We start from the raw sequence: 24022 nt of genomic DNA, 5'->3' as shown, positions 1-24022 counted from the left end.
AAACAAGTAAATGGTTGGCAACACATCGACCGCCAATAGTGTAAACATGTTGAACGGATTAAGTGGCTTGTAAATTATGAAATTCACTGTTACTAAAAAAAAAACTATGATCATAAATTTCCCTCCTTTACAGAAGGAAAAAAAAGCCTTAACAAGAAAAGGCAGAGTTCCCCAGGCACAGCAGAGGAGCAAACACGACGGCCAAAGAAAAGCCTATGAGGGCAGCGGAAAAAGCAGGAATTGCCGCCATTTAGAGAGGGCCGCAGGACAGAATCCCTCGGTGTGGCTTTCGCCGTCGGTGTTCCCCGAGCCTCCCGAGGCCCCGGCCAGGCCCGAGGACGCGCCGTGACCTTGACCCAGCGATGCTGCCGGGGCCGCCCGGGACAGCGGCAGGGGGCGCCCCCCGCGCTCGCGGCCTTCCCGCCCCGCCGCTCCCTCAGGAGCCTCGCGCGCCCTCACGCGGAGCCACGGCCGCTCTCGGCCCCAGCGCGGCCCCGCTCCTCACTGCAGAACCGGGCCGGTGTCCGGAGCGGGGCCCGGTCCAGCCGCCGGCGGCCCGAGCACCCGGCACTGCCGCAACTCCGCCCTCACGGGAGGGGAGCGCGCGGCCCGGAGCCAGCAGGGGGCGCCGCGCCCCCACCGGTCCCGCCTCCGCCCTTCCTCGGCGCGAGGCCGTCGAGCGCCCCCGAGCGGTCGCGCTTTAACACGGCCGGACGTGAGTGAGCGCGCCCCAGCCAATGGCCGCGAGCCGTTCGCGGCACGCCGCTTTCTATTGGCTGCGCGGCGGAGGCGGCCGCCCAATGGGCGCGGCGGAGCGCGAAGGCAAGGCGCGCGCGCGCGGGCACCGCCCCCCTTTGCGGAGCGCGCGGCGCGGCGCGGACCGGCCCTGCTGCTGCTCTGAGCGACCATGGCGCTGCCCAGCAGTTGACGTTTGGCTTCTCCCCTCTCCACCTTCTCCTCTTTCTCCGGCCCCTTCCTTCCCTCTGCCCGGGTCCCGGCTCAGGCACCTAGACGGCCGGTACCGGAGACACCGGGTCCCCCCCCGCCCCTCAGAAACAGGCAGTAGGAGTCGGGCCGGGCGGCCGCCGGACGCACCATGAACATCATCATCGGCATCGGCGGGTGAGAGCCGGACCGGGCGGGGACGGCGGCTCGGGCCGCGGGACGGGCGCGGGTCTCTCGTCCCGGCCCCTCCCGGTGCCGCAGTGGGGGTGGGGGGTGGACCGGCCGCACGTGGCGCTTCCCGACGGCCGCGCTCTCGCCGCAGGGTCACCAACGGCGGCAAGACCACGCTGACCCGCCGGCTGATGCGGGCCCTGCCCAACTGCAGCGTGGTGCACCAGGATGACTTCTTCAAGGTGAGCGGGCCCGCCGGCCCCTGCAGGCCGCGGCAGGGCGCGGGGTGACCCCCTGCGCTTCCGCCCGCGCTGCTGGCGCGCCGCCCGCCCTGCGCCGCCCTGCCCGCGGCTCTGCGCTCCCGGCGGGGCCGGATAAGGCTGCGCTGAGCGGCACCCCACGGCTTCCGCGCTCGTGTCCGTGGGAAGATAGAGCAGCACGCGGCTTTATCGTACCGCTCCTTTTATCTGCATGCAAAGGAACCTGGTGGAGGGTTAAGATTCCCCTTGAAAGCTTCAGGGTTTGGATCTTGAATTTTGCTTTGAAACGGGTATTGAACTTCTCAGTAGTTGTCCTGACCATGCAGGTTTGTTTTTTTTTTCTTGTTACTGTTTCAGCCCCAAGATGAGATCGAAGTTGAAGATGGGTTTAAACAGTATGATGGTAAGCCTTTGTTAGTGTTTGCAAAGCATAACTCAAAATCTTTGAGTATATTGATTCTTTATGTGCACTGCTTTGTACTGACTCTATCACTAGATGATATTGAATTGCTGCTTAATGAGAGTTGTCTCTTTTGTCTTAGTGATTAGTGCATTAGATATGGAAGCTATGATGAGTACCATAAATGCTTGGATAAAAAACCCAGTCAAGTTTGAACGTTCTCATGGGATCAACAACACACTGGATGCCCAGATCTTGGAAGATAAGGAGGGAGGAGATGAAACAATCCACATTCTTATTGTCGAAGGCTTCCTACTTTACACCTACAGGTAATCAATGGTGCCGTCATACATTTTGATTTTTACATTATTTTATGTAATGGGCAAACCTCCAAGGGAATGAAAAGACATTTCTAAACCAAGAGTTAGTAGCTGGCATTGACTACTGCCAAGTTTAGGAGTCACAAGTCTAAAGGTGGCTCTAAGTACAGGAAATAGATAAAGTTTACTTTTCTGGGTCTTGCTACTAATTAGTTGAGGTGTAATCAAGTAGGTGTCTCTTTCAGGCCACTGATTGATGTGTTCCACCATCGGTACTTTCTTTCCATTCCATATGAAGAGTGTAAAAGGAGAAGAAGGTAAGTTTGCCTGATTTCTAGCCCAATACCATCTAACTCATTCAAGTAATTTTTTCAAAGAGTTTAAAATTTAGACTTTAGTATTAGCCATTCAAGACTTTGTTTCTCTGAAGCTTTTAGATGAGATGGGATAGAGGCAAATATAGCTGCTGAGTTAGAATACTGTAGCTTCCTTCACCAAACTGACCTCTGACTTCCCACCAAGCTGTTGTGTCATGCATGTAACACTCAGTTTCTGCACACACCTTCCACTAAGCTTTCTCCCATCCCATGCTGGTTTTCCAGTTACACAGTTCCCAGGTCTCAGACTATCTGAGGTTTTACATTTGGCTGTGTTGTTGCACACACACACTGTTCTTACTGCAAATGAAAACTTGAATTATATTTCAAGAGGAATAAGACAGCTAATTTACCCAAAGTTCTGTTAAAGCTTTTAAGAGTTTATGGATCAATATTTAGATCAGTCTGTCTTGGGAACTCTTTTTGCATTTTAATCACTTTGGCCCTGCACATCAAATTTCAGTTTAGTTGCGTGAGTTGATGCTTGCAGCTCTTGCTAACTATGAACTTCTGATAAGCTCAGAAACCAAACTGGAGTCAATGGGCTCAGGCAAATGTTTAGAGAAGCCCAATGAAGGATCTGTCATTTCCCTGAATTGTTATTGGAGTACTTGTGAGTAACAATGCCTTAATTGTTACAATTCCTTACAGTTCAAGGAATTACACTGTACCGGATCCACCTGGATTGTTTGATGGCCACGTTTGGCCTATGTACATCAAGCACAGGAAGATAATGGAAGAACTTGAAGTTGATGTGGGTAAGTCTAATGACAAAAGCACTTTATGAGATTGCTTTTCAAACCTGTGCATTACATCCTGGTTAGATGCATGAGAGGTGAGGCAGGTGGAGGGAGTATATTTCTCTGATACCAGCTAGGTGCATGCTTTTTAAGTGAGGATCTGGCAAGCTTACAAAGACATTGTTATAGTTCTCTTATTTTACTTTCTTTAAGTGCATTTGAATGGGACAAAATCCAAGGAGGAGCTGTTTAATGATGTGTATGGACAGATCCAGAATAAGATTGAGGAACTGCTTAACACCCAGGTATATGTCCAGGTTATGTTGCAAATCAAAGGCAAACTTTTTAAAACCTGTTTTGGAAAGTATGAAGCTGCAACTCAAAATATGTTCACATCTATTTTTCTGTTTAGAAATAAGCTGCTGCTGATTCTTGTGAGTGAAGATAATTCCTGTTTGCTCCACGCTGTCTACCTGACTGCCTCTAAAGTTCCAGCTTCTGTGAAGACTCAACTCCCAAATTCAACTTTGTTCAACCTTTCCCTTGAAAACTGAGTTCTGTATGGCCACAATTAAAAAGCACTTCCCCCTTGTCTGTGATCCTAAATTGTGCTTCAGTCTAGTATGCCTTCTCAGGTGACTCTTCATGATGTTCTTAGTGTCACAGTTTAAAACATTATAGTGGAACTGATGTGAAGTGGTTCAGCTATCCTAGGAGAGTGTGTGTATCTATATACACACACTGCTTTGACTATTTTGCTTTCAAAACTCAGCATGCATTCCTCTAAGAATTATGTAGCAGGTATGCTTAGAGATTAGGATTTATGTTCTTCAAAAATAAGAGAACTGGAGGCGTTCAGGCCATTTTACTAGCACTGAATAACTGTTAAATCTAGTGCATGCATTGATTTTGGATGCAGACAAATCAGTTTAGGTTCAGGAAGAAAATTTTGCATACAGAATAGCTTTGAAAGTATTTATTGCTGTAGCAATTCCTGTAGTAATCTGTAAGGTAAGGCAAGGTAAGATTCCTGTGCAAATACAGAAGTAGTTTAAGGCCTCAGGTGACATAAAAGAGCATGAAAAGAGCACTAAAGAGGCTTTAATCTATAGTAGGAGGAAAAGTAAATTATTGACCAAAGCTTGATTTAAAAAAAATGTCTGCCAGGTATTCCAAGAGGGAAGATATGTACTGATCCCATGTGAAACCAGTCCACTTCTTTGGAAGGTTTTGACCAATGCTGAGAAGCAGCAGTTACTTCAAGCTCAGATGCATCATCTTCCTGACAGGAGCTGGTCCTCCCCAGTATCCCCTGGAAACAGAAAGTTCTTTCACATACTATCAAAGTAGGGCCTGGGGAAAGGGTTTTTTCTTATAAGATACTGTACTGTGAAGAGATGAGCATTAGAGTGTTGCTCTGATCACAGCTGAGGATGTACTTTGCTTGTATTTCAGCAAGGAACTAAACCAGGACAGGTGTCTATACCTGATTGGGTTTTTTCAATACTTACTTAAGTAGTGCATTCCAATAGAGCAGAGGCATCATATCAGCTTTCATGTGGTACATGGTTCTTCTCTCCTTACTCTGGTCAATGGGAAAGGTCTCCAAAGGCTGACCATTGTAGTCAAACTCTGCCAGAATCACCTTGTTGTAGGCTGTCACTAGTGGGCAGGATGTGTATCCATCATACTGCAATGAAATACACCCACTGCTCATTATTCTGATCAAAGCCTAAAGGCCATGGCTAACATTCACATTTCAAAATAACTTTCTAGGAGGTTTCAGCATTTCCAGTGTAAATATCAGTGAAACTGGAAAGCTGCTAAGCCAGTTCTGGTTTATTACCTGTAATATTAAGCCACTCTTTCAAATTTACTCTTTTTAATTTGCTTAACATTGCTTAAATTAGACCTAACCTAGAACAAAACAGGGCATAATGTCATTAATGGCTGTTCAGTGTCACCAGTGGAACTGGTGACCAGCAGACCTGGGTGAGAGCTGGTGTTTGCTTCAACAAGGCAGCGGGAACTGCAGTGAGAACTTCGGGAGAATTGCAGGATATTCAGGTTAGTGCCCCCAAGGAAGCCATGTCTAAAATAAAAGTAAAGGCTCAAGGACAAATTTGAACATAATTTAGGCTTAACAGCTGTCGTACAGAAGCTTCAGTTTACCTCCGTAGAAGATCATATCCTACGCAGGAGAAACAAGTTTGCAAGAGTTTTTCTGGAGCAGGTATTACCTCAACAGTGTAAGTAAATCACTAGCACTGATGAAAACCCTGACTAATCAGCCTCTAACCTCTCAAGTCAGAAGTCAGGGCTTCAAGGAGGTAATACTTTCAGTGGCAGTATGTACTGTGCAATTCCATTACTACTCTGACATGCAGCAAGTGACCATTTAGCACAACTGCAGAGGCAAAGCCTTCCCTGCCTTCTGGTTCACACACTCAGCTGCTTGCAAGACTTCCTGCATAAGGAAGAAAACATTCAAGAGAATTTCTCTCTAAGACAAGAACTGTAAGTACCTTTTTAACTGGCAACTTGTTCTTCATTACCAGAGAAATGGTTTTATCAAGGACTCCAGACTGTGCAGCTAAATAAGAAAGAAATAGAAATGTACTAAGACTATTTCAGCCAACAATTGTCATTACTAAAGCAAACAGTATTAGCCAGGCATTTTGTTGGACAATTCAGCTGCAATTGAAATTACATGTAAATTTACTGTCCCAGATTAAAAAAAAGGACTAATGCTTTGGCCTCACTGTTTCGAACATGTTAACATGTTAAAGCTTAATGAAACTTGAGCTGATATTTTTAGCCTATGCCCATTCTGCTATGATAAATTATACTTGCTCAGTCTTATCAAATACTGACATTCTGGCACACTGAAGTTGTGTTTCATTTTGAGTGCTGTAACTGTAGACCCATTTACTGAAGTTACGTACCCTACCCTTTCATTACATCAATAACATACTGTATAGCCTGGGGTTTTTTCTGCTCTTATTTGCATTTTATCAGTTGTGAGACCATACACTTAAAGTGTTTTAATTGTGGAACCTATGGCTACAAGGCCAGAACGTGTGACTTTTTGATAGTGACTTATCAGTTAGGTGGCACATGCATGAGGAGCTAAGATAAAGCAGAATGGTTCATTACTGAATGATGATGTAACACAAGAACACGTCATTCATTATGTGACATTCTATGAACACAAAAAGTAGAATTAGTTAATCTGTGAGGCATCTGGAACAACAGAATTGTTGGGTTAGTGGCATCAACATGGTCTGTAGGTAGCTGGTTGGCCCAGGAGCCTCTGGTCTTTTGGAAAGCTCAAAATTGAAGTCATGACCTCAGGAATAGCAAATTAAACAAAAAGCTTACTGTCTCCGCTCTGGTCACTTACACACACAAACATACACGTGCCACTTTACCTACAGCTGCAGCAGTTTTTGATGTTGGAAGGTTAGTGCAGTCTCCAATACCAAAGACATTAGGATATTTTTTATGTTGTAGAGTCTCCTTATCCACATCCACCCAGCCACTTGCATCAGAGACAGGACTGTCAATGAGTACAGCAGGTGGCCCCATTGGGGGTGTGACATGAAGCATTTCATACTGAACAGAAAGAAAAGACAATGGTTAGTTCATCAGAACAAACTATCTGTTGGTATAAGGCAATAAACAGAGTGTGGAGAGAGGGTTTCTTGGGTTTGTGTTTGTTTTGGTTTTTTAAACACAAGTATATAGAATGAAAATCTGCCCTCAAATTTCAAGTGCATCCTTTAATTAACATGAACCTTATCAAGCAACTCCATTTGGAAGCAATTTGCCTTCCTCCATACACACCTGAGACATTCCCATGGTATACAGGACTCCAGGCATTATTTATGAGACATTTTTTCTTCTCTCCACCTTGGTTTCAAAATTTTTAATATTCTGCTAAAGTTAGAGATAGTACTCTCAGGGGGAAGAGCAATGCACAATGAGGCAGACTGTGTTCTAACAATGTAAAAGTTACTTTGCAGTACACAAGGAAAAGAAATAGAACCAAATGAAGGGTCTGAAAGCTCCTGACCTGAAAAATTTCAGTCTCTCCAGGTATGTCCAACTTTTCAAACACAGCTTCTTGCTTGTCTGCTCGAACTTCGATGAGGTTGCGCTTGTAGTTAACAACAATGTTCTTGTCCTTTATTATTTCAAGCAATGCATCAGCATATTTCTTTACACCAAAAATCACACCAAGTGAGGTGTTGAATATGATGTTTGCTTTGGAACGTTTTCCTGTCTGCAGGAGGAGATCCAATTAGCCTTTTCTATTAAGAAACTGTGACAAGAGGAGACAAAAGAACTGTGCTGCACTACTAAAGAGCTGATAGAACTATTCATGCAGTTCAATTATTAATGAATGTTTAATTAATATTTCACAGCATGTTGGAAGGTAGACTCTTTCAGCATGAGGTACTGAAGATACATCACACAACTCGTGAGAAGAGGTGGCTGCAAAGCACTGAGGAACTGCTGTATGCAGGTTAAATTCTTTAAGCAGTTTAGTGTTAAAAAGCTTTCAAAAATCTTCACTTCTGTGCATAATTCAGGTACTCACCCAGCCAGGTAGCTCATGAAACTTAAACACATATGAAGCTGAAGTTGTCTTTTGCTTCCACTAAGCTTGCTTTAACAGCCTGGCTAAGACTCCTCCTGATGCTGAGACAATGCACCCCAAGGAGCAAGCATAACCATTTTTCAGACTAGTAGACAAATGGCAACAGGTATGAAGTACTTAAAGTAACAAGAATGATGTAATACCAGCCAGCATTCTTTTGGTGCAACATTTATAGTAATAAATTAGGCTGAGAACAGTTGTATTTCCTGCTCACCAGATGCAGGGCAAGCCATTTTTTCAGTATGAAATTCTGAACTGAATTTCTGAATTCTACAAGTTTCTCTGGTATTAAATATTTGCTAAATATTTATGTACAATCCATTTACCTGCATTCCTGACATATTAAAAATGAAAAACCAACTCAGTCACTTCAATAATCCTGAGTCACAGCACTCTCATGTCTTTTATATTTGTTTTAAAGATAATATGAAACCCTTAGAACAAGCCTTCCTTCCAACTGTGAGGAAAAGCACTGGCAGAGAGGGTAAAAGACTTACTTTTCTCAAGTATGCATCTGCTAAATACATAATCTTCTGAGGAGCCCCTGCACACTTCACTGGAGTATTTGGAAAAGTGAAGATAGCATTTCCTTCTTTAAAATCTTGTAAAGCTCTCCATGTTTTCTCTACTGTCTGGACTGAATAATTGGAACCTATTTTAGGGTGTTTAAAACCTTCAGGCAAGCCTTTGATCTAGGAAAAGAGAAATCAAGGTTTCAAGTACAGATGGCAAAAGTTTTGTCATCATTGACAAGTATTAAATACAGACTGAGAAATAACTACATAAGAAGTTTCTATCAATAGGAAAGTCCATACTTACTTGCTACTTGGTATTTTTAAAAATAGGCCTAGCAATAAAACAGTTATTTCCTTTAGAATTTAGTATATGATTTTGTAGATGTACATTTAGTGAAATTGGTCTGCAACATCTGAGCCTAAGTCTTCAGTGCAGACCCAGTCCCAAGTTTTTGTTGACTGAAATTCAGAGTAAGAATATATAAAGTCACTGCCCCATCATCACAAGTAAAAATAATGTTAAAAAAAAGCCTTATGAAAATGTATAAGGTGAATAAAACTTTTCTGTAGTCAGTTGCAGATACTTGTATTTGCCTAGGATTTTGTTTTAACCAATCTCCATCCAGTAATTATTTCCCTAATACTCCTACTGTGACCTGAGCATGTGATTGTGAGAAAGGAAGTGGTATCCATTTCAACATAATGGATTGCAGAAATTCTGTGAGAATATGAAGTCATGTTACATGCATTGCCATGTGTTTGGGATGTTCCAGTCTGCACCAGAATACACTGCTGGTGAAGAGAAACCATCTCCCTTTTTCAAGTGTCCACTTTTGTTTTAAAGTTGCTATGAATTTGCATTACAGAGTGTGATTAACTGTGTTAATGGCTTCTACTAGTGAACACTGAATTTATTTTTATCAGCTTGTACTGAAGCAATGGATATAAAGACTGAGAGGAGGGTCACTGAACATGCTGCAACTCCTCATTCCACTGACCTAATCACCAGAGCTTATTTGTGACTGTAGCTGAGACCAGCTCTTGCTTGACATATATCTTGAAAGCTTTTCAAACAGATACTTAAATATATTGTCAGGTACTACATCATCGTCAGGTCAGGGTAAAACCACAAGAGTCAAATTGCTCAGACATCTTGCCTTTGTGTTTTCCTCCTCCTACATATCACTGTGGTCATTCTTGCACCAACATTTTCCTCAGAGTGTCACTGTGTGCAGTGTACAGGAAACATTTCAAAGGGAAGGGCCCCAGGGCCTATTTAAACACAAGCCTGTTAACCCAGCTGGCTCCTTCTGAAGTGCATCCTTTAAGAAAGGTGAGGGTAGCTCAAATTAATTCTGCAGGTCAGATTCTACTGACTGCTCCGTTTTCCTCATTCTGTGTACATCAGAGATGCCTCAGATTCCAGTCAGTACACCTTATTATCTCATTATTACAGCTGCCTTAAAGCTCTGGATTTAGCTTACTGCCCCATCTGCTGATATTGCTACAGAGATGCAACAAAGTTGTCATAAAAGGCTTTCCCAAGAGTAATTTGGATTATTACACAGGGATCTGTGGAAGGGTAAAGACATTAGTCTGCCTTCTAGCTCTAATTCATAGTATTCAATACCTTGCAGTATATACAGTTCTGAAAAGCCATTTTCTTTTATGAATGTACATGTTGCTATTAAAATTAGTAAATATATGATTCTGTAAAACAAATACCTTTTCATAATGCAGACTAATTCCAAGAGCAATTATCAGATACTTGTAAGATACCTGTTGTGTAAGGAATAAAAAGAATTTTAGACAAAGAAAGCAAAGCATTACATCAAAGTAAATTTCAGTTACCTGACAGCAACAGAGTCACAAGGAAAGAGGTACAGGGAGCATCAGTAGCATAAATTAGGCTCTAAAAATTCTAGTTAAAATGCTAACTGCATTATGAGTTACACAGCCTCTGTTATACACAGACCCAGGTATCTGGAGCAAAAATATTCTCTCTCTTCAGTTCACCATAAACAGGGCAAAGGCTTATGATAATAGTATTTTAAGTTGATGTTATTCTAACCTAGTTATCTACCACAGTTTTTATTAAAAAAAGATATTAGGATCAAGTATATAAGACTAATTGGAATTTCCCAGCCTCCTAGATGCTGGAGGCCTTGCTCAATAGGCAGTTCTAAGGGAATCTGCAGGGAAGGGACAGAACTCATGACATAAAATAAAAAACTTCTTTTTTTCATTATTACCTTGATGTCATTCTCCAGGCAGACATAGTTCTTATCTGGATTGAATGCTGTAACTTGAGATTTGATCCACTCAACACCTGAAGGAATCAGACTTTCTGTGGGACGTGCAGAAGCTGCCAGCTGCTTTGCACCACCACCAACCAGGGTCCACAGGGGCTGATAGTAATGAGTCTGAAACAAAAGTTCAAACGGACATTTCAAAACTGTTTAAAGGGACTTAAAGGCACATCACTCCAAATGGGAGCAATGTGCTCTAAGCATTGTACTATTCTTAACAAAAGAAGCTGTATAAACAACCAAGATTTTTCCATTCCAAAGCTGCAGGGATGCACCAATCTCACAAAAAAGAAAGTGTAATATGTAATCTTTTGAAAGATGGTTAGTTGGCTTACTTTCCAGAGTTAAAAACTTGTAGGGCTGGAGAGGGATGAGAATCAGACCCATCTGGTCACATGTAAAATGCTTATTCTTTACAGTGCTTCAGAGCAGAGGGACACTCACCTTACTTGGCTCAACAACAGCCACATTTTCTGCCCCCACTCTCCTCTTCATGCGAGCACTCATGGAGATGCCACCAGCGCCTCCGCCCAACACAAGAACTTCATAATAATCCCTGACAGCACACCTGGCTGCTGTGTGTAAGGAGCTCATCTGCTGCATTCCTGGTTTCAGCAGCCACAAACCAGAACGGAGACAGGAGCAGGAAAACACTGCTCCAACTGCTGACATCTTTCATTAAGTGGGAAGCTAGGAGATAAGGAAAGGCACCAGTAACAATTACAGGAGACAGAATTTATATCTATTTAAATGCCTGCGTTAGTTTTCAAGGCAAAAATTATAATAATAAATTCTTCAAGTCATCAGGCAAGAATTACAGCTTTTTCATTTATTTACTCATTTATGTTACTTACAGACTGGAATTTCAAAATTACACCCGAAACCTAAAATACTTTCAAGAAAATCTGCCAATGTCAGCTTCAAAAATTCTCCACTACACTAGATGTAGTTCAGCAACTCATTCTGCACCTTTATGTGCTATCTTGACATCCCTCATGTCTGTGTATCATGAATTCTTTATAATATATGCCCTGTTATTAATCCTTATCGTTACAATTTAGGACACAGAGGGAAAAAATCTCAGAGACATCCACTGTAAAAAAATGTTACTAATTTTGTTTTGCAGATGCAAAACATGATGCAAATATTTTCTTCTCATCCCCTCCCCATTCAGAACAAAACACCCAAATCCACGGGAAGTTAGTTTAATTTAAGAAGGCTGTTTATCATCTGCACAGGCAGCTATTTAAAAATGTGCACTTCCATTTATAGATCTCTTTTCCCTTTCACTCTAAGGCTATTTGCATGTTTTTAGAATAAGTCTGTTTAATAATGAAGAAAAGGCACTTTAAAGAAATCATAGTTAAGGCTGAGCAGGAGAGCTCAGTACCTCAGTATCTCAACTAGAGCCTAAACAAACACGTCACCCAAGCACGGCAGTTCCTGCAGAGTTCTTGCTCAGTACAACTGCAATTTCTTCCTCTCCAGGGCACCGACCGTATGCTAAACTTCTCAGACTGCCCGCTTTATCGGACCAGTTTATTGAAGGAAGTTGGAACAAATAAAGTTAGACAAGTCCTACTGACAAGAAGTCCAGACAGATTATTGCAACTATTCTTTAGCAGATAGCCCAGATCAGCAGTGGAAGCACTCCACCCATGCGCGTGGGCGAGCTCGGGGGCAGCTCCCGGCGGGCTCCAGACCTGCGAGCCCTCAGCCGCGGTCACAGCGGCCGCTGCTGCTCCGCGGCCCCGAGGCGGGGGCACCCGGCCCGGCGGGGGAGCAGGGCGCTGACCCCGGGGCCGGGGCACGACCCGCTCCGCGCTGGGCGAGGCCGCTGCGGCCCGCAGGCTCCCCGCAGGCTGCCCACCGGCACGGCCCCCGCCGCCTCCCGGCTCGGCCCACGCCGCCACCCGCGGTCCGTCACGGCAGCCCGGACCCCCCGGGCCCGCTCCCCGCTCCGCACTCACCGCTCCTTGCGCCGAGCGCGCTCCTTGTGTGCAATCGGCGCCGGTGCCGGGAGCGGCGGGGCGGAGCTCGGGGCTCCGGGTGCTGCCCAGCCGCGGACAAAGGCCACGGTCCGGCCGGGAAGGGCCGGGCCGGGCTGGACCGGGTGGCGCAGCCGGTGGTGGTCGCGGAACCCCCGCGAGCGGCTGAGCCGGGCGTTCCGCTCGGGCCAGGTACCGCTGGCACCCGCAGCTCCAACCCCGTGCTTCCCAAAGTTTGAAACTCCAGTCCTAACCTGGCCCCCTGCCAATCCCCGGTAACCCAGCCGTGCATTCGGCATTGGCCTCCGTCCCAGGCAGCGGCGCAGTCCCACCCGGACACGCACGGCACGGGACGGGTCACTCACATCGCCGTTACCGACAGCAGAATCACCGCTAATACAGTACCGGCCATGGCGGGAGCACGGATACTGCAATAGCTGAACTTTCATGGAGGGAGCAATGATACTTCAATATCTCTTTCTCTTACCTTATAGTTTGAGCGCCAGCCCAAACTATAATCTAGGAGCCCTTTTCCATAGACATAGAGAACTAGCAAAATTATTAAGCTTAGTAAAATAACATCAAAGGCTCTCTTTTCAAAGCTGCTAACACCCAGAGTTCCTGGGTTTCAGTGGACAGAAAATGCACTGAAAGAAGACACAAATCAGTACTTTTTAAAGGGTGCCATAGAGATCAGACCTTTTGTTAATACAGAGACTTCTCTAAAGAGAAAAAAGCCCCAGGGTTTATAGTTCTATCCTTTAAAACACCCAAACTACCCATTTTACAATTTTTATGAGTTTCTCAACTTCCTGTTTCCAGCTGCCTTTGTATTATCACAGTGCAGCCTTTTTTCCACATTTTTTGTTCTAAGAGGTTCATCCTCATCTCTGTTCATGAGAAAATTGTTGGCCTGTTTTTTTAAACATGTATTTTTAAGACTGCCTTTAAACATTGCAGTATTTTCTTTAAGCTCCCATGCATATTTCCCCACAGACTGCAGTTTTAATTAAAAAAAATTACTCAGATGAATTCCCTAATTCAGAAACTCACAAAGCAAACGTGATGAAACTCCTCACCTGCAGCGCAGACGCCTCCAGCAGCCGTAGGGAACAAGCACTGCCTCAACCTTTCCAAAGTCCAGGCTGGATGAGAGGGTGGGAGCTGCTGTGAGGGCTGGGCAGACACTGCCTAACCCTAACCCTAACCCTGGACTACCACATTTATCTACTCCATAAGGAACTTTTTATAAAATCAAGCATGACTGAGTGTACACAGCAACAGAACTGCTCACTCAGGCTGTGCACGATGATGCAAGCACATATTTTTACACGTCAGTATTGTTAATTTCATCCAATGCAGCATTTACTTTTATGCATTAAGACTTACAAGAGTATTTGGTAGAACATCCTATAGATGTAGAACAAACTATAATGAATTATAGTTTTCACTGAAGTAATTTAAGAACACATTAATAGAAGTTATGTAAATGGAACAAACGTCATCCTATACATTTTTATTAATTTCCCCCTTTATTACAGAAATGTCATTTAATAAAATTAGGTCCTTATTCATAGAAAACCCAGATCTTACCATGCTTTTAAGGGAAAATTAATCAATCTCATTTTTATGTACGTGCATGTGATTCCTCAACTGAGCACCACTGTCAGCTTTTACTCCTTTGACTGGAAATGATCCCAAATGCTGAAATGTACCAAATTTCAAAAGTATCAATTTCTATGAATTTCTTAGAATTGTCTAGTTTTAATTAAAGTAATGATTTTTTTGAAACAAAAGAAAACAAAATCCCACAAAACCACAGTCCTTTGGAAAAAAACTACACAGTTCTTGACAGAGAGAAAGAATATGACTTGATACAGTAAACTGGATTCTATGAGGGCACACAAATCAAGAAATATCAAAGGAATTCAATCCTGATTTGGATACTGAGGCATCCAGTTTCATGTTATAGTTTAATGAGAACGATTTTAATTCCCAGAATTTGATTGTGAAATTACATAACAAAATAAAATACTTAGACAACATTTAGTTATGTACATTCTGCTCCAAAAAAATGGACTGTGGAAATTCTTTACATTTCTCTTAGAAATACATACAAACCACAGCAGAGGCCAACAATCCACTGGCAATTAACAGCCATGAGTCAACTTCAGGGAAAAATACCTGGGGAAAGTTTTAATCTAATACTGCTTCACTAAAAGCATTTCAGTTTGTTCTCCTTGTCCCAAAACATTAACCCAGTTTACCTTGCATGATGCCTGGGTACTTAGAGTACGTCTTTCACAGAAGAAGATAACAAATATTAAGAACAGGAAATAAGGAGTTCAGAAAATGATAGTACAGAAAGTCCCGGCAGGTGCACACTGTGTGAGTCACCTAAAACAGAAGGAAAACAAAATGGACTGTGCCCCTGTAAGACATTCCTATACATATTTTAAGGAAAACTTTACATAGCTTACCCTTTATCTCACTTCAAAACACATAATTTACATTATTACTTAAGAAGAAACACAGATATACTGGAAAAGAGACACAGTTATAAAATAACTAGTTTGTTAGCCTGTAGGAACAAATAATTTAAAGCTCTTTCACTAGTCTAGACAATTTGTACATTCATTTGAATGGCAGTCCACACCAAGTGCTGCAATTACATTCAGAGAAATGGGTATCAACCTCCATTCCAAATTTCTCATCAATAGACACTAATATAATCATCATTCTGGGTGAGGACTCTTAAAAAAATGTCTTAGATAGCCCTGAAGTGCAAATGATTCATTTGTTAAGGAAAAAACACTAAATGCAGTAGTTTTCCCACAAGTGGCTGAATTTCACATGAAGTGGAAAAGTTTAGTTTTGTTTATGTTTTATTTTGTCACACAAGATAAAGAAATTACAACTTCTAATCCCACAAAAATATGCTTAGACCACACAAGTCTTCCTAATAAACCATTAGAGAAGCAAAAGTTTCCTGGTTTGACTTAAATGTTTGTGAAAGCACAAATTCATAAATCTTTGCATAGTGCACACATCAATTATGACAATCTTTAGTGTTCTGCTTCTCCCCTGCCAATCATTTCAGCTGGGAACTTAGGAACTTATTCAGAAGTTACCTTAAAGCTGTTCTTAAGTTACTTGATGACAAAAAAAAAAAAAAAAAAGAAAAAAAAAGATTTCTGCAATGAAGTGAACTTTTAAGAAAATACACTGCTATTTTCTTCAGTTCTTTAGAGATGAATCAAACTGAGGCTGCACAAGAAATCAGTATTTATGATCAAAGACAGATCCCAACTGCAAGAAACAAAGCAGTTTCAGTGAAAATGGAGCTGCTAAAGTCTGGTGTGACAACTGAACTTTAAAAAGTTCTCTGCATTTTGTCTGAAAAACATGTGCCAGCCATCAGATCTCTCAGAATTCTGAACACCAAAAGAACAGACGACAACTAAAATGGATAGATACTTAAAACTGTGATGCCTAGTTCTCCTATATACATATATATAAAAATTAACTTACATTATAATATCAAACTGCATAGCATTACAAAAGAAGGCAACTTGAATGGCCGAAATTAAAAAACGTGAATGTTACCAACTCTATTATTACCATTTTGGAATTTATAATACCAGAGAGTAGACTGTTGCTAGCAACAGCTGTAGCCCAATTTAAGCAAAGTCTGCCTTAATTCCAGTGAATGTAGAAATCATTAATTCAGACAAGTTGTTGCATGCTCTGTTTTCAGGTCCTCTTTGCAGGTTTTGCTGTTAACTGTTTCTCTCTTTCAAGTTCCTTTTCACGTTGCTGCTCCCGTTCCAACTCTTCCTTCTGCCTCTTTTGTTGCAGCTTAAGTGCCCTTTTCTAAATAGAAAAGACAAGAAAATAACTGTAAGTTTTACAGATATATTTAATTTGAAGCAACAAACAAAATCCCTCCCATTGTGCCTCTCTCCAACACACCCTCCTTATGACTGAATGTAGCATAAACTGTTCCTTTTTGCTTCATCCCTCCCACTTTCAGCTTACTGTTCAGAAATGGGAAGTTTGTGATCCACACTGGGAAAACACAAACTGGAGCCCCTTCAGTCTCACTAAAAGTCACCCTTTGGGTATACCTGACAAGGTTCTTACCATGCAATTTACTGCCTCCAAGAAAAAATTCTCTTGTTGAACACACTGACTAATCTTGCCAGAATGTAACCAGGCTGTCTACACAGCATGAAACTAGTGAACTTATGCCACTGTTCATGGTACATTAAACAAAAGGAGAAATTCTTACATTGGTGACAATCTAGTTTTCATTGAAATGAAACTGAAACACCAAAGAGAACTGCTTGGAATGGAGTGGACTAAAGCAACAAAACAAGGCATGATTCTTACACCACCTAAACATGAAGATTACACTGAAAGAGTAGTTCAGATGTGTAAGATGCCTGAGCACCATTAAGAGCAAGTGAAAGGTTAAAAACATACATGGCTTGGAGCTACTGAAAACATAATTTTAAGATAAAATTATATTTTAATCAGAATCTTCAGCATGCATCCAAAATAAAAGTTAGAAGTCAATAATACATAAGTATCTGTATTGGAAAGTGAAAATATTTATCCCACTTACTTTTAACTTTGATGTCTTCTCATGCAGCATCATCATTTCATTTCTAATATTCACTAACTTGTTGTGATAGTGTTTAGCTTCTGAAAACTTAAAAACCATAACTGTTAAAGCACTGACTGTCAAGTTAGAACAGCTGTTTTCTAAAGCTACACAGTAAAATAGCAATCAAAAACAGTGATTACCAGAACAGTTTGATAATGGAACAAACATGTTCAAGTTTATATATAAAATTTACATATCACATATATTAATAGAGAAAGCTACTACATCTCAACACTTGCACACAGTAATCTACTGAGTTAAGATTCATGAAAAAGAACAAAAATATTACAATTTTATGCACCATACAGGAGTGTTTCATGCACCATTCCTGCTAGTCTGGAGGGGTGCACAGAGCCCATGGTGGAATCTCAATCCTACTGAAAAAATGTGTACAATTGCTTTGGCTGCTGGCTATGAACAGCCAGTGCCACCAATGCTGCCTGCCTGAGCCTGCACTCTTCCCACTGCCCTTCCTATTTAAGGGAAACATGCTGCTTCCCACCCTCTCCAGCAGCTTGTCCCTAATATCTGAGCTGGTTTTCCTTCTGTAGGTCATTAAGAAAAAGGAAAGGACACAAGTTGCTAGGAATGCTTCAGCAAGAAGATCTATGCTAATCTAGAATTTAAAAAGCATTAGTGATACTTACCAAAGCATTGATATCAACGATGGAGTTACACTCTTTGAATTTTGAAATTTCTTGTTCTAATGTTTCTAGCAGTACCACTTGGTTCTGTCTAAAACAAAAAAAAGATGCATAAACCCAAAGTACAGCACCACATCTGCTTTTCAACCAGCGCTTTAAACAGACTTTTAACCAAAACAGTATCAATACACACTTCCCAACACCACATCAGTGTACAAAGAACTCTTATCTGTTTAGCTCCCTAGTTGTATTTTTCCAGTGTTTTGCAATATGGCTTAGAGACTGAACAATAAATAATATATCTCACTACAAGCTTCCCTGAATACAAACTGCATGTCTCCTACCAAAATCAATCCAGCTTTTAGCACACTTTTCCACTACAGAAGTGAATAATCATTTAAGAATTCTAGGTCTTCTGTTCTGCCTGGCTTAGGGGATTTTACTCTTCTAGTGTTACACATTCTTCAGCCATAGTGCTCACAGGCTGCACTGCAGCTTACACACCCCCTGCTACTCCCACAGATCTGCATTATTCAGACTGCTCGAGTCAGGATACAGAAATGCTGATAAACTAACCTCCAGATAAAGGGAGCTGGCACATTATATTGAAAAGAGCAGCAAACCAAGTATGAAGTTGGTTCCAAAAATCTGCTTACGTAAGTTCCTGCAGTGCTGATTTTGATCGCTGAAGATCAGGCAGATAGTGGGAAATCAATCCTTCAGTCAGCTGCTCCACAGCCTTCTCATCTATTAAAGGCAGATCTTCTACAACTCCTTCATCTGGAGACGCATCACTGGGACCTACACCAAAGAACAGCAAGGCTGAGTGTAGTGTGACAGGTCAGCACACACTTCAAGCTTCACCTAGAGCAACTATATTTTACTTTTCAAAAAATGAAATGCATTAAATCACATTAAAATTCTCTGCACTTTTTCAACAAAACTTGACTTTCGTCTTCCTCCTCTTCTTTATTCCTTCCTTGTTCTTAGTCCTGTATCACAGGCTTCCTGGTAAACCCTTTTATGTGCACAGCAGCAGAATAGAAAGAGGGAAATACATCTGTTACATATATATCTTTAAAAAAAATTTGAGTATTCCAGTCTACTGAAGAAAAAAATGGGTAACATCAGTGTTCTAACTATGTATCAAGTGTACCTAAAACATTAACAGCCCCCAACCTTTGCTTTCAAAATCTGAAAGCCAGGCTATGAAAGGTCTTCGCCAGTCACTCCAAACACGAAGAGTCCATGCCGAACTCCAAGAACTGAACTTCACAGCCTGGAAGTTTTGTAGGGGCACGCTACGATTATTTTTTGTCCTCTGGTGGACGATAAAAGCCTTCACAGGTCCCCGCACGGGGGAGATCGCTGCGGGAGGCAGCCCCTGCCCTGGGAGCGAGCCCGCCCGGAACCCCGGCTGTGGGGGAGCCTCCCGGCGGGCGCTCCGCTCTGACCGGGCCCGGCGGCGGCTCCCGCCTCTCCCCGGCTCTCCCCGCGTCCCGCCCGGCCCGGGCTCCCCTCACGTACCCAGCGAGCGCCCGGGGTCACCCGCGGCCGCCGCCTCCTTCCCCTCCGCGCCGCTCATGGCTGCCGCTCCCGGCGCCCTCAGGCAGGCCAGAGCAGGGTACGGCAGGGCAGGGCAGGGCAGGGCCGCCCCAGCCCGCGGCAGGCGGGTCCGGCTGCCCTCACCGAACGGGCCGGCCCGGCGCCCCCCGGCCCGCGCCCCGCCGCCGCCGCACCATAGAGCCGCCGCCGCGCTCCGGGCCTGGGCCGCGCCGGGCACGGAAGTGACGCGGAGTGACGATGGCGCCGGGCAGCGGGGCCGCGCCGGGCAGCGGGGCCGCGCCGGGCAGCGGGGCCGCGCCGGGCAGCGGGGCCGCGCCGGGCAGCGGGGCCGCGCCGGGCAGCGGGGCCGCGCCGGGCAGCGGGGCCGCGCCGGGCAGCGGGGCCGCGCCCGCTCGCGCGGTGGCAGTGGCAGTGGCGGTGCCGGGCGCTCCTTGACGCCGCTCCCCGGGGTGCCTGACTCGCCCGGAGCGGTCGGGAGCCGCCTGGCCCCGGGAGCAGCCGCTGGGGCCGGGGCCGAGCCTCGCCGTGCGCGGGTTCCGGCCCCGCGGAGACCCCGCCGTGGTGCCGGGCCCTGAGCGAGCGGGGCGCGATGGCCCCGGCCCGGCCTGCCCGGGACAGCGGCTGCCCGGCGGGAGCAGCACAGCGCGGCCCAGGGAGCTGCTGCCGCCCAGGAAACACCTACTGTCACCGCCGGTGCCCTTTCCTAGGGACATCCTTGCTCTTGTATTTTATAGATTTGCATTCGCCAGAAACCGTGAAAAGACTTTATAGTACTTGTAGCTTTTGTGTATGTGTCTGTCTCTGCGTCCCCCCAACAGTGTGCAAGAGCAGAATCACTTCACGCAGAATCTTAGGATGTTCTGAGTTGGAAGGGGCCCAGAGGGATCATTAGGCTTGGCTCTTAAGTGAGTGGCCCATACGGGGATCAAACTGCCCCCTTGGTGTTATCAGCACCCTGCCCTGACCAGCTTGCAAGTATATATATATATTCTTAAATGAAAATCAGTTTTGTATGGTAGGATTTAAGGGTTTTTTCCTCTTTTACCTATAAAGGTCTTTTCAGGAAATGCAGGTGCAACTATAGAAAAACTGAAGGACTACTCAGAAAAAAAAAAATTAATGCTGTATTTTAATATATACCCAAACCTTAAAGATTAAATTCAATTCAGGCAGTCCCCCTAATGATTTTCAGAAACAGATTGAGGCAAAAAAGGGGCTTTTGAGGTGATCTGTCAACCTTAAAACTAACATTTCTAACAGCAAGATTGTTGCAAATTAATTTGCATTTTTCTTCTTATGCATATTCTAATTAACTTTTGCTCACAATTATGTCACTATTCCATCATCAGATTAAAGACCCATTTTTCTGCTTTTTTAAAGAAGCAACAAGAGGAAGTTGTTAACTAACTCAAAGAGACTCAGATTTTTAATTCCAACTGGTTAGCCATTTTACTTAAAGTTTCTTTTGGTAAGGGGGAAAACCCACAACTTTTGTTGAAAGTTTCACTGGGAAAGACTTTGCAGTTTCCAGATGGAATTTCTAGTAAGAACAAGTGAGATAATGACACTGAAATAGTCTCACTTGAGATGTGGGAGTTTCAGATTTGTGCTCCTGCTTTGCCTGTTCCAGGCCTTCCCACGTCTTGCAGAAATAGACTAAGGATTGGAATAGAAAACTGCTATCTGGTTTTCTAGACAAATTAAAATTTAACTGTTTGTTAACCCAAATGTTCCAAAAAAGAGAATGATAGAAAACTTTTCTTGTTCCTTTTCTTCTGCAAAATGTCCTCTGTTTCACAGTAACTATTTCCCAAGTGCCTATGTTTGTAATACTGTTAGCACCACATAACTGTGTGTCATTTTATGCTGTAGCAACTGTGTTCAGAAACCATTTATGAACACTGTCACATAGGCATTTTGGATTTTATTGCTTGCAACTGATTTAAGCAGTTATATCTATTGTAACCGTGCCCCACCCTAGAAGTGTGAGTGAAAATGGAGTTAAGTTTGCTTGAACTGTATAGCAAATGGGATGTTTTAAACCATCAGCATTGGAGGTGCCACGGGACTTCAGGGATGACAACATGAAAAGGAAATACTTCACATTAATAGATAACCTCTCAGAGACTCTCTGTCCTCATTCAGTAAATGCGACTATAGAAAGAGTGGAGCCTTGGCTGTTACAATGAAGAAATCGAGTGTAGCTGGTACAAACGGTTCTGTTCAGAGAACAGAGGCTCATCTTTCCAATGCATGAGCTGGTTCTTGACTTGATAACACATCTGGTCTTAGTTATTCAGTAAAAGGTGAGCTGGCAAACCTTGGTGCCCTGGTTTACTGTGTCAGCCCCCCAGCTAAATATCCTTCCTCAGTGCTGGAACTTTCAGTTCCAGTTCCAGTAGGTGTGGCAAAGCTTCAGTGTAAAGCCCAACATTTTAAGACAGTTTTAAATGCAGTTCTTTTGGTGCCTCCTGGCTGCTCATGCCTGTGTGTCCTTCACTCACTTTGTGCTGGTACAAGTGGTGAAACTCTTGAAACACAGAGTGAGTTAAATCACGCAGAGAGAACAGAAACATCCAAAATGGGTGAACTGGAACACAGCTGGGAGCACTTTCCTGGGCAGCAAGGCTGGCTTAACTGGTTCCCATCCTTGGCTGCTCGTTCTGACTCCCACACTGTTCGCTGTCCCCTCCTTGTCATATGGATGTCTGTGCAAGCTGAGATCATGCAAGCAGTCTCAGTTACACATACAAATATATCCAAAACCCTCCCAATATGCATTGTTTAATTCTGACCCATTTCAGGGACTCAGTGTGTTGTCTGGCCCCTGAACAACTGTGCTGGTGACAATGCTGGGGAATCATGAGGTGGGTTAAAGGGCAGGAGATGGCACTTTAGCCACTTGAAAAATAACCTGAGTATTCATGCTCAGGAAAACAGCCACGTTGTAAAGTGGCAAGGGAGCTCAGATAAAGCGTCATACTTGTCTATTTTTGGACATCATTAAGAGAACAACAATAAGCAACCTCCACCCAAGGCCAGTTTACCACAGAGGACTCCCTTCCCACGGGGCCAGTTCCAAGAAGGGGCTCACTCCCTGTCCTGCAGCTCTACCCTGATGCCTACCAGAATCTGCTATCAGCCTTTGGCCAGGAAAGGAGTGTCCTTCTCCAAAATCCTGCACTTCTGTACAGCCCTAAAGTCTTCCCTTGGTAACTTCCTACAACCCAGTAACAAAGCAAGATATGTACTTTCTCTCTGACAGGCATGATTTCCCAGAAACGTTTATGGCTTAGCAAACTGACTGAAGACAGTAATAGAATTTGGCTATAGGTACAAACTGATGCAGAACACGTGTAAGCTGAAACTCAGAAAAAATTTCAAATACTCAGACTATGAGGAGCAGGAAAAACCTCTCAGAAAAATTAATAAAGGCAAGAATCTAATTGCTATTGTGTTAGAGCACAGCTATGAAAGGAATTATACATCAGCAGGGTCTCTGAGGTTTGTTTCTCCTTACATCCTTTAAGGAATGTGCAGAAAGGCATCTGAAACTTCCTACAACTGTACCTTAACAGAGTTACTGAAACAATGTAAAGAGCTGTGCCGTGACAGAAGAGCAAGACAAAAGCAATACAATGCAAACTTCTGCCGTTCAAAATCTGAAGCCAGAGCACGGAACTATGCAGTTCAGGCTTCCAGCGTACTGAACACAGCTTCCTGCCTATCAGGGACAACCATACCTGCATTGTATGGCTTTGGCAGTTCTAAGCCTCTACGTCGCATGGCATTTACCCGCTGAACACAAAGGCACAGAGGGACGGGAACAGCCCCTCAGGCCACTCCGAGGGACGCGCGGGTGCCGCCGCCGCTCCGGGCGGGCCCCTGCGCCCCCCGAGCCCCGCAGCGCGGTGCCCCCGCTCCGCGGGCAGCGCGGGCGCGGCGGGGCGGCGGCGGCGGGACTCGAACACGCGGCCGTCCCGGGCGGGCGGCGCAGGCGCGGTGCCGGCGGGGTCCGCGGGCGCGCAGGGGACGCGACTCCCACCAACTGCGGCCCGGGGCGGCCCCGGGAGCGCGCAGGGATTGCGAGGGCGGCGCGCTGCCCGGCCGCGGCGGAGCGCGGAGCGGAGGGATGTGACGCGCATGGCGGCGGCGGCGGCGCTCCCCCTGCGCCGGCAGGGAGGCGGCCCCGCGCCGGGCGCCGCCTGCCCGGCCGCGGCGTGACCGGGGCCGCGCCGGCTGAGCGCTGCGCGGGGTGACCGGGGCTCGGGCGGTGACAGCGCCTCGCGGCGCGGTGCCCGGCGCGGAGGCGGCGCTGCGGTCCGGCGGTGCCGGGGCGCTCCGCGGCGGAGCCCCGCGCCCCTTTCCGTCCGACCTGCGCGGGGCCCGGCGGGGCGATGTAGGGGACATGCCCTGACGGGACGACGAGCGGTCGGGGCGCCGCCTGCGAGGGCA

At 44.8% G+C, this 24022-nt stretch overlaps 4 protein-coding genes across 5 annotated transcripts; 2 read left to right on the top strand and 2 right to left on the bottom strand.

Moving 5' to 3' along the window:
- The first annotated feature begins 46 nt into the window (after positions 1 to 46).
- On the top strand, positions 47 to 723 carry LOC131089094 (putative uncharacterized protein PAK6-AS1). The gene is made up of 2 exons (XM_058033630.1): positions 47 to 69; positions 255 to 723. Exons 1-2 carry the CDS (start codon positions 47 to 49, stop codon positions 721 to 723), a joined length of 492 nt encoding a protein of 163 aa, XP_057889613.1.
- Positions 724 to 839: 116 nt separating this feature from the next.
- Positions 840 to 3819, top strand: LOC131088836 (nicotinamide riboside kinase 2-like). Its single transcript, XM_058033179.1, has 8 exons — positions 840 to 1122; positions 1268 to 1358; positions 1734 to 1779; positions 1919 to 2105; positions 2342 to 2413; positions 3125 to 3231; positions 3427 to 3518; positions 3626 to 3819. The coding sequence occupies exons 1-8, from the start codon at positions 1097 to 1099 to the stop codon at positions 3629 to 3631; spliced, it is 627 nt and encodes a 208-aa protein (XP_057889162.1). The 5' UTR covers positions 840 to 1096; the 3' UTR covers positions 3632 to 3819.
- A 355-nt stretch (positions 3820 to 4174) lies between these two features.
- SQOR (sulfide quinone oxidoreductase) lies at positions 4175 to 13834 on the bottom strand. Of its 2 annotated transcripts, none has more exons than XM_058033178.1 (10): positions 13768 to 13834; positions 11145 to 11390; positions 10644 to 10814; positions 10117 to 10170; positions 8374 to 8568; positions 7289 to 7498; positions 6645 to 6828; positions 5739 to 5806; positions 4725 to 4903; positions 4175 to 4525 (listed from the first exon to the last, which is right to left on the bottom strand). In XM_058033178.1, the coding sequence occupies exons 2-10, from the start codon at positions 11370 to 11372 to the stop codon at positions 4468 to 4470; spliced, it is 1347 nt and encodes a 448-aa protein (XP_057889161.1). In that variant the 5' UTR covers positions 11373 to 11390; positions 13768 to 13834; the 3' UTR covers positions 4175 to 4467. The 2 variants fall into 2 exon arrangements, with proteins under 2 accessions (XP_057889161.1, XP_057889160.1); XM_058033177.1 differs by lacking the exon at positions 13768 to 13834 and adding an exon at positions 12671 to 12741.
- Positions 13835 to 14615: 781 nt separating this feature from the next.
- On the bottom strand, positions 14616 to 19636 carry BLOC1S6 (biogenesis of lysosomal organelles complex 1 subunit 6). Its single transcript, XM_058033295.1, has 5 exons — positions 19529 to 19636; positions 18658 to 18802; positions 18005 to 18092; positions 17316 to 17402; positions 14616 to 16561 (listed from the first exon to the last, which is right to left on the bottom strand). The coding sequence occupies exons 1-5, from the start codon at positions 19584 to 19586 to the stop codon at positions 16442 to 16444; spliced, it is 498 nt and encodes a 165-aa protein (XP_057889278.1). The 5' UTR covers positions 19587 to 19636; the 3' UTR covers positions 14616 to 16441.
- Between the last annotated feature and the right edge of the window lie 4386 nt (positions 19637 to 24022).

The sequence above is a fragment of the Melospiza georgiana genome, chromosome 13 (genome assembly GCF_028018845.1).
Source record: "Melospiza georgiana isolate bMelGeo1 chromosome 13, bMelGeo1.pri, whole genome shotgun sequence".
Lineage (NCBI taxonomy): Eukaryota > Metazoa > Chordata > Aves > Passeriformes > Passerellidae > Melospiza > Melospiza georgiana.
The sequence above is the reverse complement of the archived record's forward strand: the minus strand, read 5'-3'. Positions and strand labels throughout refer to the sequence as shown.

What these genes read in the sequence shown, in the direction of transcription:
- SQOR (XM_058033178.1), bottom strand. Translation starts at nt 11,372, where the DNA reads ATGTCAGCAGTTGGAGCAGTGTTTTCCTGCTCCTGTCTCCGTTCTGGT. An exon ending in CTGTTGTTGAGCCAAGTAAG is followed by an intron (nt 10,815 to 11,144) that starts GTGAGTGTCCCT and finishes CTTTTGTTTCAG; the next exon opens with ACTCATTACTATCAGCCCCT. An exon ending in CAGATGCATACTTGAGAAAA is followed by an intron (nt 7,499 to 8,373) that starts GTAAGTCTTTTA and finishes CTCCTCCTGCAG; the next exon opens with ACAGGAAAACGTTCCAAAGC.
- BLOC1S6 (XM_058033295.1), bottom strand. Translation starts at nt 19,586, where the DNA reads ATGAGCGGCGCGGAGGGGAAGGAGGCGGCGGCCGCGGGTGACCCCGGG. An exon ending in TCAGCACTGCAGGAACTTAC is followed by an intron (nt 18,093 to 18,657) that starts GTAAGCAGATTT and finishes TTTTTGTTTTAG; the next exon opens with ACAGAACCAAGTGGTACTGC. An exon ending in TCGTTGATATCAATGCTTTG is followed by an intron (nt 17,403 to 18,004) that starts GTAAGTATCACT and finishes ATGGTTTTTAAG; the next exon opens with TTTTCAGAAGCTAAACACTA.
- LOC131088836 (XM_058033179.1), top strand. Translation starts at nt 1,097, where the DNA reads ATGAACATCATCATCGGCATCGGCGG. An exon ending in ACCAGGATGACTTCTTCAAG is followed by an intron (nt 1,359 to 1,733) that starts GTGAGCGGGCCC and finishes TTACTGTTTCAG; the next exon opens with CCCCAAGATGAGATCGAAGT. An exon ending in TGGGTTTAAACAGTATGATG is followed by an intron (nt 1,780 to 1,918) that starts GTAAGCCTTTGT and finishes CTTTTGTCTTAG; the next exon opens with TGATTAGTGCATTAGATATG.
- LOC131089094 (XM_058033630.1), top strand. Translation starts at nt 47, where the DNA reads ATGTTGAACGGATTAAGTGGCTT. An exon ending in TTGAACGGATTAAGTGGCTT is followed by an intron (nt 70 to 254) that starts GTAAATTATGAA and finishes GCCGCCATTTAG; the next exon opens with AGAGGGCCGCAGGACAGAAT.